This window comes from Arachis duranensis, chromosome 9 (genome assembly GCF_000817695.3).
Source record: "Arachis duranensis cultivar V14167 chromosome 9, aradu.V14167.gnm2.J7QH, whole genome shotgun sequence".
Lineage (NCBI taxonomy): Eukaryota > Viridiplantae > Streptophyta > Magnoliopsida > Fabales > Fabaceae > Arachis > Arachis duranensis.
The window spans coordinates 114,387,123-114,406,132 of NC_029780.3; the positions used below are offsets into that span (position 1 = coordinate 114,387,123).

General features: G+C 33.4%; 3 protein-coding genes across 4 annotated transcripts; 2 read left to right on the plus strand and 1 right to left on the minus strand.

Annotated features, from left to right (window-relative positions):
* Nucleotides 1–1,265: 1,265 nt before the first annotated feature.
* Nucleotides 1,266–3,113, plus strand: LOC107467246 (WAT1-related protein At3g30340-like). The gene is made up of 6 exons (XM_021131444.2): nucleotides 1,266–1,447; nucleotides 1,647–1,703; nucleotides 2,005–2,121; nucleotides 2,245–2,647; nucleotides 2,760–2,911; nucleotides 2,993–3,113. The coding sequence occupies exons 1-6, from the start codon at nucleotides 1,266–1,268 to the stop codon at nucleotides 3,111–3,113; spliced, it is 1,032 nt and encodes a 343-aa protein (XP_020987103.2).
* On the minus strand, nucleotides 3,052–5,480 carry LOC107467484 (pentatricopeptide repeat-containing protein At5g08305). Of its 2 annotated transcripts, none has more exons than XM_016086598.3 (3): nucleotides 5,405–5,480; nucleotides 3,566–5,312; nucleotides 3,052–3,198 (listed from the first exon to the last, which is right to left on the minus strand). In XM_016086598.3, the coding sequence occupies exon 2, from the start codon at nucleotides 5,271–5,273 to the stop codon at nucleotides 3,654–3,656; it is 1,620 nt and encodes a 539-aa protein (XP_015942084.1). In that variant the 5' UTR covers nucleotides 5,274–5,312; nucleotides 5,405–5,480; the 3' UTR covers nucleotides 3,052–3,198; nucleotides 3,566–3,653. The 2 variants fall into 2 exon arrangements, with proteins under 2 accessions (XP_015942084.1, XP_020987101.1); XM_021131442.2 differs by having other exon boundaries at nucleotides 3,566–5,298; nucleotides 5,405–5,473.
* A 9,367-nt stretch (nucleotides 5,481–14,847) lies between these two features.
* LOC107467467 (E3 ubiquitin ligase BIG BROTHER-related) lies at nucleotides 14,848–18,198 on the plus strand. The gene is made up of 7 exons (XM_016086572.2): nucleotides 14,848–15,250; nucleotides 15,926–16,283; nucleotides 16,379–16,419; nucleotides 17,029–17,070; nucleotides 17,162–17,283; nucleotides 17,366–17,474; nucleotides 17,886–18,198. Exons 1-7 carry the CDS (start codon nucleotides 14,930–14,932, stop codon nucleotides 17,931–17,933), a joined length of 1,041 nt encoding a protein of 346 aa, XP_015942058.1. The 5' UTR covers nucleotides 14,848–14,929; the 3' UTR covers nucleotides 17,934–18,198.
* Nucleotides 18,199–19,010: the final 812 nt, after the last annotated feature.

The following is a 19,010-nucleotide window of genomic DNA, read 5'->3' on the forward strand; positions in this document are numbered from 1 at the left end:
TAATGAAATGACCATTCCCTGTAATTATTGCTTATTCCAATTCTCATTCTGTTCCTATGGTATTCCTTTTTCTCTTACCAAATGGGGAATTAATTAAGATATCTAATATTAGTGCTCAAAACTGTGTCAAAATCGTATTCCCAGAATATCATGTACAAGGAGATTTTACTTCATAGTAAGGCAGGAAGGCTATAATGTGATGAAACTATATATTATATACATTTCACAATTAACCATTTTTACACGTCAAGTTTTTCTTCACAAACTGGCCATAATGCGTTCCAGTTACAGAGCATCATTCAACAATCTCCTAGCTTCTTTCCCTTGCCAAGATTTGACATCTTGTTCTTGCATGTCACAAAAGATATAATCTATAACAAAAATTCAATTTTGATGCTATGTCAGGATAAATTAATTTTATACATGTATCTAATCACATAATGTCATGTCAACAAAAATAACTACTTTTTACATTAACTGCATGAATAGTATTTGAAAAAACCGATGTAATTAAACGACTGTGTAAAATGTTTTTTACTGTATCAAAATTAAATTTATAATAATAAATAAACATGTAAAAATACAAAAGAAATAAACAAAAAATAGATTCCCAGATAGCAATGAAGAAAATGGAGACAATGTCATATCATATCTGTCGCTACTTTTCTGTTGATGCTTCTAGCAAGTTAAGAGCCACTTGTAAAAAGGGTAAGGTGTTAATGGTTCTAAGATATGTACAGGTTTTTTGGGCTATGCATAAATGCATTTATATAGAAAAGAGATAATTCTGTTGTCAAATATGTGAATGATGCATATAAATCAAACGTGTTATTTAGCACTTACTCCACCTGAAGAAAATACAATTCTGGCAAGGGAAAGTGAAGAGAATAAACGATTAAAATATGGCAAATGGAATGAAAAAGTTTTAGATGGGATAAGTATGATTTGTTCCAAATTTCGTTAGGCTGAGATCAATCAATGACGATTAACGAATATCACATGGTTTTTGGTGTTGGTCCAGCAAGATCACACGTAAATTTCCACCATGAAAAATGAAATAAATAACAAACTAAATAGTGGAGTTTGAAATTTTGACTATGGAGTGTTTGATGTGATGAAGAATATATATTATGTTTGTTCCTCTCTTCTTGGAGGTTATTAACTCCCTATGGCCTATATATTGAAGAAAACCATAGCATCTTTCAAAGCTCAACAAACAATAAAGTCCTAAGTAATAAGCAAAGAAAAATATTGTTAAGATGTTGATGCATTGCAGGGGTTTGTTTAAGCCAGTTATTATCTTGATTATTGTTAACTTAGCTATGGCTATTGTAAATTTACTTATGAAGAAGGTTCTTAATGGAGGAATGGACAACATGTCCATTGTAACATATAGACAAGCAGTTTCATTTATCTTCATGGCACCTATTGCCTGCTTGTATGAAAGGTTAGAATCACTTCCATCTTTTCACTTCTTTCTGCTTATTCTTAACCCTCATCCCCTGCCTCCATGTGTCTTTGATGAATAATATACTTGCCCTCACTGGTTTTGAACCTAGCATGTATAAAAGTTAGTAACATTTTTCTTTGTTTCTACTACAGAGAATTGTATTTAAGATTAGACTTAGTTTTTCTGCTGTTTACAGGAAACACAAATTGGAGGCTCACATAATATGTCTCCTTTTCCTCAGCTCTCTTGTCGGGTATGTAGTCGAAAAAAGTTGTGTATTCATTTTGCCTCGTATACTGAAATAACAAATATCTCTCCATCAATAGACGAGATTTGGAATCCATTCAATATGACACCCCATCTAATGATGGAGAAGCATGTGTTATCTTAGTGTACAAAACAAAGTGAGTAAAAATATCATAACTCTAAGTGAAAAGAGCCAAAGATGCATGCTTCTAGTTGTCATTAACATATAAATATCCACTCAAGTTTATGATTTAATTTTTTATATCTATAAGTTTACATAATTTTAAAATTTTGTCAATGCTTTCCAGAGTAACACTCACCCAATACATATTTCTTCTTGGACTTGAATACACGTCTGCAACGTTCTCATGTGCATTCCTCAATGCTGTGCCAGTATTCACCTTCATCGTGGCACTGCCATTTGGGTAAGTCAAACAAAATGATACCAACTTAGTATATGTTAGCTAATGACGGAAAAAAGAAACATTTAAATTAGATAGTCTTTGAATTTCAAATAATTCTAACCATCTTCGAAAATATTTTTCTAGGATAGAGAAGGTAAACATCACAAGCAAGAGTGGGAAAGCCAAAATCTTAGGGACTGTTGTGTGCATTGGTGGAACTTTGGTATTGATCCTCTATAAAGGAATGCCCTTAATCAACCCCCAAGCACAACACACAGCAAACGAAGCATCAAGTGGTCCTCCAGCCAGAAAGTTAGAAAAATGGATCATAGGTTCAATATTTCTGATTACAGGGTGCCTTCTTTGGTCTTCATGGTTTATCATACAAGCAAAGATTAGCAAAAGATATCCATGTCAATACTCTAGCACAGCTATTTTGTCCCTCTTTTCTGCCATTCAATCAGCAATATTAACATTAATCATCAAGGGAAATAATGCCTCCTGGATTCTCAAAGGAAAGCTTGAAATAATGAGTGTTATATATGCTGTAAGTATACTCTTCACAACTATACATCATCTGTGATGTATCAACACTAAATCCCTGAATAAATGCACAAACTTTTGCATCAATTTTTTTTTTTTTTTAAATGTGAACGTAGGGGTTGGTGGGATCAGGCTTGTGCTATGTGGCAATGTCATGGTGTGTCAAACAAAGGGGTCCAGTTTTTACTTCAGCATTTACCCCCCTTGTACAAATATTTGTGGCAGTACTTGATTTCTCTATATTAAAGGAAGAAATTTACCTAGGAAGGTTGATTCTTTTGTGACCCTTCTATGATTTATATCCTTATACCTTCCAATCCCCTAACATATTCCTGCCTCTTATAATCAGTGTTGTAGGATCGGCCTTGGTTATTACTGGCTTGTATATTCTTCTGTGGGGGAAAAGTAACGAGAACGCACCATGTGTCAAGGATGCACAAGCAAGCCAACAAGATGTAGAATTGCAATAGCATTGGCATCATAGAAACATCAATAAATCTGAAACTACTCCAGATACTAGATGTGGCATCTAACCTTCGGGGGGTCATGAGTTCTCTGTATATATATAAAAAAAAGCAATTAGTTACAACATTTTACATGCACTGAAAGTTGATAAGTTCAAGAGTTGGAAGCAATGCAGAAGATAAACAAATTCAGATCAAGAAATGATATGTCAATTGTTCAAATTCAATATATTATAGCCAATGCATGTTTTGTTCTCAAAGACTTAGAATTGGATTGTGCATTCGAAGTATAAGGAGATTTCTAAACTAAGTTAAAATATGAAACTGAATTCTAGCTAATTCTTCGAAAACATTGGATTAATTCAACTGCTATGGCCAAAGTTAAAGAATTAGATTACTAAATGGTTAATTATAAATTAATTATAACTATCTTAATTAATAATGTATCAACAACTTACTTATTGCAGCCAACTTGGATTTCCAGGAACTGTCCCAAACCTGACACTATTCAGTATCCAGTCAAGAGAAAAGGAACTCATCTTTTGTTCATGGACCATTCAACACAATTTCTTGATCTTGGCAGCAGCCAAGTTTCATTTGATATACAACAAAATTCAGCATAGAATACGTTTCCTCTGAATTAGGATGTGTTTTATCATGAGCAATGAAACTATGAATGACTCCTGATATTTCAACAGAGCTAAACCCAGGCGACTTTTTTACTCCTCTTCTCTCCATGGCTTCTCTCATGCTTCTTGCATCATCCCAGCGCTTTTCAACTGCATAAGCATTGGATAAGCCAATGTATCTTCCATCATGATATGGTTCCAGCTCAATAAGCTTCCTGCCAACTATTTCTGCAAGATCAAAATCTCTATGGTTTATGCACCCACTAAGAAGGGCACCCAACACAGATGCTGTTGGCTGCATGGGCATTTGACAGATAAATTGGTATGCAGCGGCTAATTGACCAGCACGCGCCAGCACATCCACCATGCAAGCACAGTGCTCACTTGTAGGTGTCATGCCACATTTGCTAAGACTCTCGAAGAAGTACCATGCTTCTTTAACTAACCCACCATGGGCACACGCAGCCAACAAACACAGGTATGTGATCTCATCAGGAAGGACACCAACTACTTGCATATCCTTGAACAGTTTAAGAGATTCTTGGACAAACCCATGTGTGGCAAGACCTCCAATCATTGCATTCCAAATCAATACATCAGTTTTATTCTTTGAGACACCGTGGAATACAAGAAAAGCCTCGTCTATTGCCCCACATTTGGCATACATGTCCACTAGAGAAGTCCGCAAGACCAACGTCATTGGCAATCCATTGTCAACTACGTAATTGTGCATTATTCTCCCTTTTTCAAGAGCACCAAGGTGTGCACAAGCACACAATACACTCACCATAGTTACTTCATTGGCCTTGGGACCAACAGCCCGCATCTTTTCAAAGACAGCCAATGCTTCCCTATATTCCCCAGCCTTAACATAACCATCAATCAGAGAGCTCCATGATCGAACATCCTTCTCTGACATGGAATCAAAAACTTTGCGAGCCAGAATCATTTCTCCACACTTCGCATAGCCATCCAACATGGAATTCCATGAAACCAAATTTTTACTTTCCATACAATCAAATACCTTGTGAGCCAACATAATATTACCACAAGAAGCATACATATGTATCAAAGAATTCTGGATAAACCTATCAGACTCATGCCCAGTTTTTATAATGTGAGAATGGACTGACACTCCAGCTTCCAGGTTTAAAAGGCGTGCAGACGCCTTAATGAGAAAAGGGTATGTTAAGTAATCTGGAGCAAACCCTAGTCTCAGCATCTTCAGAAATACAGAGAAAGAACCATTTGGGTTTTTGCTATTTGAGTAGCCCCTTATGATTGTATTCCAGCAAAGAATTGATGGACTGCATAACTGGGAGAAAACCCTGTAGGAATAACCAATGTCCCCTGAATTTGATAGGGCAGAGAAGAAAATAATCTTGGATACATATGATTCATCCTGAGATAAGCCCTTAGAGACCACAATAGCATGAAGCTGCTTCAGTTCAAGCACTGATTTACATTTATCAAGGAGGCTAATTAGGGTTTGGTTTACATTTGCAATTTTACTTGGTGACAGTGACACTCCAAGCATTTGCGTATATGTATTGTAAAATCTCCTGCAGGCTTAACACTTCAGATGCATGGCAACACCAACAAAACACAGATTAAGCAGCAGAATTTAAGGTTTATAAGCAGAAATTGGAAGATTCCATTTGAACATACCTGAAGGAAAATGCAGTAGCTGAAACTCTTGCCAAAAAACATGGCATCGATGCGATTTTTTTTTTTTTTTGGTTTGAGCTTTTTCTTTTAGGGTCAGCGGAAGAGCTTCTCTTGCCCAGCCGAAAGCCTAGTTAGGAACGTGTAGCGCAGCAGAGCTCCCTGGAGAGGTCGAAGTCGGCAGCAGCAGCAAGGTAGGAGAAGGATCTGTTCGGAAGAGTATGGGTGGGTCGGGTTCAGGGGCGGGTTTCTTGGCGGTTGGGTTCTTTTCTTGCTGGGCTGGGCCCATGACCAAAAACAAAAATAAATTTCATATACATGTTCAACTATATTTTGATGACCAAAAAAAAACCTTTATTTTGCAAGTTTAATGACATATTATTGCATTGTCCAACATATGATATTCTATATGATTACGAATTCATGTTATAAGAAATATTTTAGTTACTTACTACAACTTATTTTCGAAAAAAAAACTTAGTGTACAATAAAATTACAAGTTATTGGAACTAAAGATGATTTAAAACGGTAATTATTAACTAGAGGCTTGCTACACATACAAGTCTTTTTGACTTATAAGTTTTATAAGTTGCTATACATTAGAGTCTTTTAATGCGTTATTCAGTTTCCAAAGCACTACACTCACCATGGATTATGAACGACTCCTCTTCCTCTTCCTCTTCTTCTTCTTCACTCACCGTGGATTATGAACGACTCCTCTTCCTCTTCCTCTTCCTCTTCCTCTTCCTCTTCCTCTTCCTCCATGTATTTCTTCGTTATTCTCTTTGCCTTTTCATTAATTGTTTTACCCTCTTCCTCTTCCTCTTCTTCTTCTTCACTCACCGTGGATTATGAACGACTCCTCTTCCTCTTCCTCTTCCTCTTCCTCTTCCTCTTCCTCTTCCTCTTCCTCCATGTATTTCTTCATTATTCTCTTTGCCTTTTCATTAATTGTTTTACTTGCGTTTATTACTGGTATTCTTGTTTCCTTTTTTTTCGATTTTCATGGTTTCTGAAATCAAGCTTTGAAATCGTTTTGAAGATAATGGAACTTCAGAAATACACCCAAACGATTACAGAAATACACCCAAACGATTATAGAAATACACCCAAACGATATTTCTTCGTTATTCTCTTTGCCTTTTCATTAGTTGTTTTACTTGCGTTTATTACTGATATTCTTGCTTCTTTTTTTTGTTTTCATGGTTTCTGAAATCAATCTTTAAAATCGTTTTGAAAATAATGGAACTTCAGAAATACACCCAAACGATTACAGAAATACACCTAAATGATTACAAAAATACACCCAAACGATATTTCTTTGTTATTCTCTTTGCCTTTTCATTAGTTGTTTTACTTGCGTTTATTACTGGTATTCTTGCTTCTTTTTTTTTCGATTTTCATGATTTCTAAAATCAGGTTTTGAAATCGTTTTGAAAATAATGGAACTTCAGAAATACACCCAAACGATTACAGAAATACACCCAAACGATTACAGAAATACACCAAAAGGACACCTTATGCATAATTCAGAACTCTTTCTCTTTCTCCTCCTCATCTTCTGCTGCTTTTTCTTTTTCAAAAACGATTTCAGAGCTTGATATCAAAAAATAATAGAAATCAAGAATAACGAAAAAAAACAAAGAGAAAAGCACGTAAATGAAGAAGGAGAAAGAGAAGGCAAAAAACAAAAGAAAAGAAGAAGAAGAAGAAGAGGAGGAAGAGGAAGAAGAATGTGCAGCAAGAAGAAGAAGACGGTGCAGTGAAATTGTGCAGTAACGGTTGAAGAAGGAGAAAGAGAAAGAAAGAAACGAAAGAAAAGAAGAAGAAGAGGAAGATGAAGAAGAACGTACAGTAACATTCAAGCGCATTAATATACTAAATATTCTTTTTTAAACTCTTTAAATGGTCGAGTGGTCAGCTTACTCGACGGATTAGTCCTTACCTGTCGGGTTGAGGGATACCATTTGAATAACAAAAAAAACATGGATAACTTTTTATTTAGTGTATTAGATTTTTACTTCTTCCATTAAAAAAATAATAGAAATGTAATTATAAAGTAAACATAATTTTTTATGTTCACTATGAACATACAAATTTTGTTTTATGCAATTCATTTAGACCTTGTTGATAATTTTTTATAATAAAATATCTCAAATAATTTAGTCATATGATTTTCTAAAAAAATAATAATTATTGTAATATATTCAATTTAAATAATTTTAAATACCACTGATTCATTTAACCCTTATAAATTTTTAATTTAAGACAATTTTTTTTTAACTCCAGTGACGCTAAATTTTATAGTCCAATTTCAATTCCTACCACAAATAATACTAACTCACATAATTAAACACCTAATAACTACACTTTAAGTACTTATAAATATGTGGAGTGAACATATTTTTAAGATGTCTTTCGGCTGCACTCCCACTAAATTGCACTTTTCTCTTTATATTTCTAGTACTGTTAGTTATGCATCCTAAATCAACAATAAATTTCAATAACGCTCTTGGATAGAGTTTCATTTTTTCGTCACAAATTCTTAAGTCACTAATTTTATTATCAAAGTATGGCTAATTTTTGTAGTTATAGAGATCTAGGATATATTATATCTATTTATAGAAAAATGGTATATTTTTATGGATATAGAAATGATTTTTTTTAATTAAATTTTATAAGGAAAAGTTTAGGCAGCACTTTTTTAACAATTTGGTTATAACTTAGCCATCAAAAGAAAAATAGGTGATTTCTCACCATTGAATATAATCTCACACCATTAAAAATATTATTGATGACCAATTGATGATTACAAAATACAAAATTTGCTGACCCCTAACACTCTTCAATTTATAAGTCAAATGATCAAATTTGTTTACGATAAAAAATTTAGGGTGACTTATAATAAAAAAAAAAAAGTCTCATATTTATAGGTGAAAATAATTTTTTTTTCTATGTAAACTAAATTGAGGAGTTTGATTTGCATGTTTAAAAAAATTTAATATTATTTTCAAAAAAATAAAAAATAAAAACAAAAAATATGAGCCTTAAATATGTGGTATTCATACTAAAAAAACATACAAAATTTTCATATTAAGAATAGTACAACTAAATATCCTTTAAAAGTTGTCCATGTTCAGTTTTTAGAAAAGAGAAAAACTAAAAAACAAATAATTTTTTATAAAATTGAGTATTTAAATTAATTAAATAATATTATTTAAATAAAAAATTGACTAAAAACTGAAAATTTAAAGAGCAAATAGTATTTCACTTCAACTGTAATATAAAAAATAAAAATCGTCAAAGTATGTCATGTGTCATCCACTGTAATTAAAAATTAAATATTTTCTTCTAAAATTAAAAAATTCTCTCATTTTTTTTCTTTTTCTATCTCTCATTTTTTTTCTATTTTATCTTCTTATATATCATTATCAGTGATTAATTACAAATTTGATAATCAATATGTACAATATCACATTTTTAATTACAAATAAAATTAAAATTGAAATATAGCTATATTATTATATTACTAATTTAACAACTAAAACGTATCACATTACACCTTCTCATTTAAATTGAGATTAAATATTTCGCTCTAAAATTAATAAACTCACTTCTTCCATCCTCTTATCTACTTCTCTCCCTTTATTTATTTCTCTTTATCCTTCTCATTCTATATATAACTTATAATTTATATTATTAATTTGACAAATCAAAATGTGTCATCAGATATTCTTTTATTACAATTAAAATAAAATATATCACTCTAAAATTAACAAATTCTCTATTTATTTCTTTTTTTATCTTTCTCACTCCTTATCTATTTCTCTCTACTTTTTTATTCTATAAAATTATAAAGAATACATTAAATTTATAATTAAATATAATTAAAAAATAATTTTTAACATTATTCACATAAAAATTATTATTATATATATTTTTTATTTAATTTTAAATTTTACTGCTTCTCTTTTTAATATTTAGTTTTAATTTTCTTTTCTTAAATATTTATTATATATAATTTAGGAATAATACTAATGTGTGATTAATAATTAAAATTAAGATTCAATTGTTTTAAAAAATATATTTTAAATTAATTTTATAATTATCAATATAATTTTTTATACTAATATCTAATTATATTTTTATATATAGAGAATGAAAAAATATCATTTTTAAAAAACAAACATGAAAATTATTTTTTTGTTTATATAATAGACTTAAACACTTAACACCTAATTAAATATATTAAAATTTTTCAAACTTTTGATAATAAATATTAAAATAATTATTATTAGTAAAAGTTAAAGTTTTACATAAAAGACAACTAAAAAATTGGACAAAACACGCATATAAACCAAGTTGAAACAGATTTTACACAACTCTATCAAAGAGAAAAACGTTACAAGGATCTACAAGGAGAACATTTGTATGTAGTTCGAATTAGACCAAGTTGAATTACACCAATCAATAGTAATTCGAATCAGATTAATTCGAATTACATGTGCACATAGTAATTTGAATTGGAACAATTTGAATTAGGCCTGGACCAAACCATCATAGTAATTCAAATCACCCTGATTCAAATTACACACATCAACCCACACTAGTTCGAATTCGAGGGATTCGAACTAGGAACCGGTTTCAACGCCCATAGTAATTTGAAGCATACTGATTCGAATTACTATCGAACAAGCTACCCATGGTATTTCGAAATGCTCCAATTCGAATTACAATGGTTTTGCCTATAAATAGAGTTCAAAATAACCTCATTCGAACCACTATTCCAAATCCCTACCCCACCAAATTATAGAGAAAAGTCTTTCCAAACGACTCCAAGAAGGGTTGAACAGAATATTCAGCCAATGGGGGATAACCCGTACCGACTTTATCGCTTGGATGGAGTCGCCCATATAGCCGGTGTCATCAATGAGGAGGTTAGTGCGGACTTTTCCCTTTAATTTATGATTTAATGTGATTTTTTTTCATATTCTTGCCTTTTATTCATTAGAATGGTAGTCATTATTTAGCATTGTTAAATTATATAGGATTGTTATATAAGCGGTTTTCGCTAGTGATCACAAATAAATAGGATAGTATGAGAAGTAAGGACAAAATCGGATGTAACTTTTTAGAAGTAATATTTTTTTAACATGAATAGTAATCAGTAATCCAAATTTTTATATCGTAATATTGTTTTTTTTTTAAAGAAGTATGATTTAAAGATATTTGCTCAATAGAGGCATAGTTTGATGGATATACGGTGTTATTTTCGATGTTACGGCGTTGTATTATTTGGTATTGTACATTATTGAAAATGTTGTATGAATATGTTCCGAGCTGAGAGACATTCGGGTACATTCTTCGTACAGCCCCACCGATGTATTGCGAGCATGCGACGGCAGTAGGGTATGTGTCTGGATGAGAGATACGTTCCGTACTTCTGGCCGGGTTATACCATCTTGTCCGGATGAACGAGAGATGGTTTAGGCTGGATGAGCCCCTGGTTAGTGCGTTCGTGGAGCGCTGGCGTCTGGAGACGCACACGTTTCATATGCCGTTCGGGGAGTGCACCATTACACTGCAGAACGTGGCGTACCAGTTAGGACTGCCGACCGATGGACATTATGTTAGTGGTTGCCTGACAGATTTTCAGACGTACATCGAGGGTGGTCGGCCAGCTTGAGTGTGGTTTGAGGAGCTGTTGGGTGCATTACCTCATGCGAACCAAATCCAGAAGTTTGCAATGAATTGCAGCTGGTTCCAGGAGATATTTGGAGGGCTTCCTGAGGGAGCCGATGAGCCCACTATTAGGGGGTAAGCTTGGGCCTATATCATGATGCTATTAGGGACTCAGCTATTTGTCGATAAGTCCGGCAATCGCATTCACATTAGGTGGCTCCCATACGTAGATAGGCTTGAGGACATGCGTGGGTACAACTGGGGATCAACTGCTCTCTCTTGGTTATACCGTTGCATGTGCTGCGTGGCGAACAGACACGTAGTGAAGTTAGCCGGACCGTTACAGCTACTTCATTCATAGATCTTCTGACGGTTTCCTAGATTCAGACCCGTTGGATATGATACGTTTAGCTGGTCTTTGGCCTCGAGGTACTAGTATATTCAAAATGATTTTATTGTTACCATTATAAGGCATTATTTTCGTCATATACTATTATTGATTTTATTGATGCAAACGGATGAATCAACTCTCACCATCGGCATGATGAAGGCCGAGATCACATGATAATCAACACTCATGTGATCGCTCGAAATTGACGTCGTCAGACACATATATGGTCCGTTGTACCGTTTTACCTCCCAAATACCATTGTGCTAGCGGAGACTAATCCTAATCAACCATGTGCACCCCGTTCCCGAATTCAGTACACTTCCCAAGATACTTGCGATAATCGGACTCCACCACTTTGTAATGTACCCCACGTCGGATGCTATACGTCTTCATGCTTAACACAACCTCCTCTTTATCCTGAAATTGCTGACCAACCTGAAACTCTATAAAACTTCCGGTACCCTGGGTAACCCTGGCACCAAATCTAATGGGTTCCCCAGGAACCCTCTCCTATCTCATGGCATCCAAGTCCAAAGATGAAAAATGCGGAGTTTACTGCTGAGTCCCAGAGCTAGAACCACTGTCAACCCCAGCTGGATTACTCGCTGCAATGTCATCACCACTATCATCAGCACTGATGTCCGGCTCCACATCATCATTGTCATCATCATCCGTCAATGCATCATCCATACCAGTCGGTGCTCCACACTGTAAGAGAATTGACTCCCTATCAACGATACCAACCTCTCCGCCACCACTGCGGGTGAGATCAACAGCGAACGACAAGCTCGTCCCGAGGTGCAATCATAGGCACGGATGAAGATATACCAACAGGTCTCGAACTAGAACCAGCTACCGTAGCTGGTGTTTGGGTATTCCGGTTCGAACCTCCTGCACTAGAGATCATATCAACCAGCTTTGCCAACAGCTCAGATGTCCTGACCTCGAGAAACTACTGACGACAATGGAACAGAACCTCTAAATCCTCGTCACTCACTTTGACGAAAGAGTCGTACTTCACACCATCTCGCAGCACTGAGATCGGAATGCGATAGAATAACTTCTCCACTCGTTTCACGCCTTGTAGCCCAAGTTTCTGTATTATAGAATTCAGGAAGTCATCGAAGCTCATCGTGGGTCTCACAAAAATACTGAGGGGATCCTTATCAGTGAACTTCACACCAGAGCGTGTTTTTTTTTAATGGATCCTCTATAATGCACCAACACTAAAAAAACTCTCCTCGCTAGCCATTGTGTTCCACTCTATTGAGAGAAATTCACGTTCATACCATACTTATACACGTTTGGGGCTTCATAATTCGAACAGCCAATTTCAAATTACATACATATCATTCGAATCAGTTAGATTCGAACTACATAATGAATAGCTCTCTTTATAATTCGAATCAGTGTGATTCGGACTACTCTATGCACAATTCGAATTAGCTCGGTTTGAACTACGTAAAACATCGTCCATGCATAATTCAAATTGATTAAATTCAAATTACTACTGATTTAAGAGTTCGAAACTGTTTGATTCGAATTACATATAAACATACTTTTGGGTGATCCATATTACGTTTTTCCATTTGGTCAAATCCTATAATTTATCCTTCTATTTGGTTTAATTGCGTGTTTTGCCCCAATAAATTTATTATTTAATTTTTTTATTTATAAAGATTCTGATCTTATGATTTTTTATAAAAATAATTTAATTTTATATTTTTTGTTTTAATTTATAATATCAAAATAAAGCTAACTTAATTTTAAGAGTTATATTCTCTTAATATTACGGACAAAAAAACTAAATGTTAATATTGCCTAGGAGTGTGTGTACATCAGGATGATGATCCATAGATTCACTCGTGTTGGCAGTAGTACATTCGATTTCTTTTTTGTAATGGTGTTGTGCGGAAATTGTATTCAGGAATTTGTATTGTTCACTTTTTTATAAAAAAAAATATCAGAGATTGAATTTACCAATTTGTGTAGTGGTCGAAAAAGAATTTGCTCCTATTAAAATCGAACCTTTTAATTTTATATCTTTTTTGTCCCTCAACAAATTTGATTATCTAATTTATTTAATTTTGAATATTACAAATTTGACTCGTACATTTATAGTATTAGATTTTTTATTTTTTTAAATATACATTTCACTTTTAAAATGGTGTTCTATTAAATTTTAACACAAATTTGACTCTTATATTTTACTAAATTTTAAGATTTCTATCTTCATAAAATTTGAGAGTTAAATTTTTTCAATAATTTTGCTATCCCTCAAATCTGATTATCAGATTTGTTAATTAAAATTTAATAATTGTGAAGTATATTTTTTTTTTCTGAAACTTGACAAAAATTTTACAAATATTTATAAATTTTATTTTGTTTTAATTTTATTTAAAAAAATTTTATTTGTATCAAATATATTATTAATAGCTAAATTTTAAAAAAATATTAGGACCAATCCGACAATAATACATGACAATTATGTTTAATTTGCTTATGTTAAAAATTATTTTTTTGTGAAATTATTATTGAATTGGTCATAAATATTTAAAAAAAATAACCGTGAGAGATATATTTAATGCAAATCGAAAATATTAAAAATAAAATTAATATAAAATAAAATTTAGATATATTTTTAAAATTTATAATAAACTTTAAAGGTAAAAAATATATTTGATCTAATTTTTAAAAAATTAACATCTATAATTATTTTCAAATTTTAGGTTCAGCATCTAAACAAAGAATATTTTTAAAATAAATTATTGTATCTTATCTTTCTAAAAAAGATATTAATTATTACGAACCTGACAACAATTTTTTTATCTTATATATTGTGCATGTTTGAGCGCCATTATTTTGTTAAAAAAAGATCTTTTTTTATTTTTTAACGTGTTTGGCAAATTTCTAGTAATAAAAGTAAAAGCACTAGTAAAATAAAAAAAAAAAAGATCTTTTTTGAGAAGCTGTAATTTACATCTTTTTTTAAAAGTTTTTTTTTCCTTAAAAAAAGATATTTTTCATGTAATAAATAAACAAAAAAGTACTTTTATATTGTTATATCCAAACATAATTGATAGATAAAAAGACCTTTTTACATGAGATATCCAAACATAAAATTACTTTTACTTTTCTATAAAATCTTTAACTCGAAAAAAGATCGTTTCTTAGAAGCTCACCCAAACAAGCCCATCGTATCTTATCTTTTTTAATAATTAGTGTAGACCGTTAATGACAATTATGAAAATGGACTAATTTCAAATTTGATTGAAGGAAAATTAAAAATATTTTTTTAGGGAGAAAAAAAATAGATATTTAAACCTTAAATAATAACTAAGAAAGAGAGTATATATTCTGTGTGATACTTGGATTCGTTCATCTTTTCTTCTCCGTATTCACCTTTTCGTGTTTGTGTTGAGTCTGCGACTCTCTCTTCTTTGTTTCTCGCTCCGATGGAGAACGACACCGCCGCCACCAACACCAACGGCAGCGCCACCGCCACCGCCAAACTCGCAATTGCCGGTGGGAAATCAAACAGCCACAGCGAGGAAGAGGACCGCTCCAATTTCAACAACGGCGTGGAGGAGCACATGGCGGAGCAAGTGGATGAAGAAGAAGAGGAAGAAGCAGAAGCAGAAGAAGACAGTGACGGTGGCGAAGGCGGTGAAGGGGAACAAACTGGATCTGCTTCTCGGCAACCTTCGAGAACCCCTTTCACCAATCTCAGCCAGGTCGATGCTGACCTTGCCCTTGCACGAACCCTTCAGGAACAGGTTCTCCTCCTTCTCTTATCTTTGATTCGTTTTCTCGTTTTTGATCCTTCATCTTTGGTGGTGCCATTTGGTTGTGGTTGGGTGGGGAGAAATCTGGGTATGGAAAACGCAATGAAGTGAGTTTGTAAGGTTTTAACACTAATTTTTGTTCTTTTGACTCGATTCACATTAAAGTAACTACGATGAATTTCAGATAATTGAAGTTGTTTTCTGAATTAGAATGCCTTAAACAGTTTAAACCCCAATATCCCTGAACTAGAACTAGTATTGCTTTCCACAACTGTATGTGTATTAACAGGTAGTAGATCATGAACATGCAGAACACTAAGCCTCTATATCTTTGATAAGGATTTTTTTTATTTATTCTCAATTGAAATTATAGGCTTCATAGTTCATACTGTGTCATGAATATCCTTGATTCAAGTCCCACATTGATAACATGTTGGAATGTTATAGGAAGATAGTCGGAGAAAAAGATATTACATATTTATATTGAGATGCACTAGTTTGTTTTAGAAACCTCGCGAGGGTTCAACTGAACTACAAAGTGTAGTGTATATATGTAAAGTATTAACACAATATTATCAGCATTATCCTGTGGCAGTCATGGTTCACAAATGCTCTTGATTTTATTTTCCTCTGGTTAATATGTTGTTGGATTTAATTATTTAACAGGAAAGGGCATACATGATGCTTAGAATGAATAATGAAGGAAGTGACTATGGAAGTTGGGAAGCTGGGAGTTATTTGCATGATGATGGAGATGATTTTGATGATCTGCATGATGGAACTGATCTGGATGAAGACGATGAGGACGACGATGATGATGATGATGACGAGGAGGATTATGAGAATGAAGATGAAGATGCATTTGATGTCCATGCTCATGATGATGCTGGAGAACATGATAATCCTAGCATTGAATTTGATCCAGATGTATTTTCAAGTGATGAAGCCTATGCAAGGGCATTACAAGAGGCTGAAGAGAGGGAAATGGCAGCTAGACTCCTGGCACTTGCTGGGATAAATGACCGTAAGTTTCTAGGCTTCAAATGGAAAATCTGTTGAGATTACATTATTTTTAAATCATTTAGTTGTTAAAACTGCTAATTTCAATTTCAATTACAGGCGAGGCTGGGGAAGCAGAGGATCATGGTGCTAATTCTCAGGTAAACGCCTTTGCTTTGTTTATGTGCCTTTTAGCATACTCATGATTTAATCTTTGTGTGCGGGAACTTGGACATACTCAGGACAACGTACAAAACATTTAAAAGTTGCGAAACCTCAGTACCACATAATCAAGGGAATGTCTTCCATTAAAAATGGGGTACCCCATTTGGTGGGCTTAGCCTTATATGGAATATATTAATCCAGTAGGCTCATTCCGAATGCATGTTTTCAAGTACAGATTTTAACTTTTTAGTCCAAATTCTTTCCACATTTAGATAGATTAGCTTGACTTGTACTTTCTCTTACGAACACATTAGCTGTTAATCTTCCCATATATAACTTAATATTAAAACCTTGGAGATAGAAATTGACTGTCGTTTCCTTCGTTTTGGATATTTGAGAATGAAGTGATGTTATAAAATAATTGAAAATGGAAGTTTGATGACAAACTAATATCTTTGTATCAACAATATAACTAATTCCTTCCATTTCAAGTCAAAATTGCTATTCTTGATTGTTGATTGATCAAACTGGATTTATTTTCTCACCTCTTATATAGTAACATATAATCATGCAACTTATGTACGATTGAATATATGGACCTGCAGGATGCATGGGAAGATGTTGATCCAGATGAACTTTCATATGAGGTGGCTTTCTATATACCGAAATTGTGTAATGCCTACTATCCTCTGTATCCCCTTTGATGCCATTTTCTAAGACTAGCTTCAATTATTTTAGGAATTACTGGCATTGGGTGAAGTAGTTGGAACTGAGAGCAGAGGTCTTTCAACTGATACTCTTGCCGGTCTGCCATCAATCAAGTTCAAGACTGGGAGCGATCAACATGGAAGCAATGATTCGTATGTGCAAATCCTGTTGTTTTTTTAACATGAGCTGTAATCAAGATATGCTGAGGCACCTGATTCTGTTGCCCTGTTTCAGGTGTGTCATCTGTCGGATGGACTATGAGGACGACGAGTCCTTGACAGTTCTTTCCTGCAAACATCTGTACCATCCTGAGTGCATCAATAATTGGTTGAAAATAAACAAGGTATTGTTATTCTTCTCTCCTCATGATGTATATTCTTCTTTATATCTAGTCTGAAAGCATGCATTTAGGGTAACATGATGGAATCAAATTTAAATATGGGCTTTATGTAAATAAAACAAAGAAAAAAGATGGATTTCTTTCAGGTATGAGACCACTTCTATTTTAGTCGAGTTGAAGCATGGAAGGTATTATGAGTCAAAAATAGAGCAAATAAGTGAATTCAATGTAGTCCTTTAGCCATGTAGTTCTTCAACCCAATAGGCTAGTCTTTTGATTGGGATCCTCTTTGCTGAAGTTTCATTATAAATCTAACAGCACCATATATTAACATTAAGTTTAATTACCCTGTCCTTTTCATGATACTGTGTGTAAATTGTAATGAAGCTTTTGTTAACGTGTCTTTGTCCGCAGGTTTGCCCTGTTTGCAGTACTGAGGTATCTGCTTCCGGGAGCAGCTAGTAGGGGATTTAATAGCTGTCCTTCAAAATGAAGAAAAACTGTGCAAGTTGAGGGCTATTATCCTTTATATTAGTACATGCCATATTGGGGAGAATAGTTTGTGGTTATCCCTCTTCTCTGCTCTGGGTTTTAATTGTAAACTTTTGGAATCAGCTCTCAGATTGTCTTTAAATGGAATGACTGGCGTTTTAGCAGAGCCCATTTTAATTTTCCCTTTTTGTTTTCCACTCTACAGGATAAAGTGGCTAGTTACTCTCTCTCTCTCTCTCTCTCTCTCTCTCTCTCTCTCTCTCTCTGTTTTTAAATATTGTGGAGTTTGGACCAAGGGATACGTCATCTTCTTCTGAGAAGCTACGTGCAGCCGGTTGGTTACGTAGCATTGTCGGGAGATAAATGTGGTACGGTTTTATCTGAGGAAGCTATGAATTAAGGTGGTACATCATGAAGACTGAAAATCCCTAATGAAACGACTCTAAGTATTGGGAATAAAAAAAGAATCCAACTACAAACTAGAAGTAAATTTCATAATTCCACATTTTAATCTATCACATTCAAAAATTGGGAAAAAAAAACTGAGAGAAAAGAGTAATATTTTAAATAAATTTCTAAAAAAGCTAATTAAATATTCGTGTTTGATAAAATTTTAATGACAGTTTCTAAATTTTTATTTTGGTAGACAAATTAATTTCTATATCACATTGTTTGTTTTATAAAAGAATATTAATTTTTTTAAAATTCTTAGAATCTCTTATATATTTATTAAATAATGATAAAAGTTGATTTATCTAACAAAAAAATGATAAACTAATTTAGCTATTAAAATTTACGAGGATTAAAGTGCGATTAAAACTTTATTACAGGTAAAGTATTACTCAAAATGTATTGCTATGTTTCTATAAAATAAATAATTTCTCCCCGCAGAGAGACAGCTGCTTCAGTATGATTGCCATTTGCAAAGCATCCCTTCCAAAGTTACCCCATTGTGTTTAGTTTCTATTTTCTCTCCATTGGAAATATCATTAATTATTTCATTCCTTCCAAGCGGCTACACAACCATCCTCTATGTTGCTTTTGTTT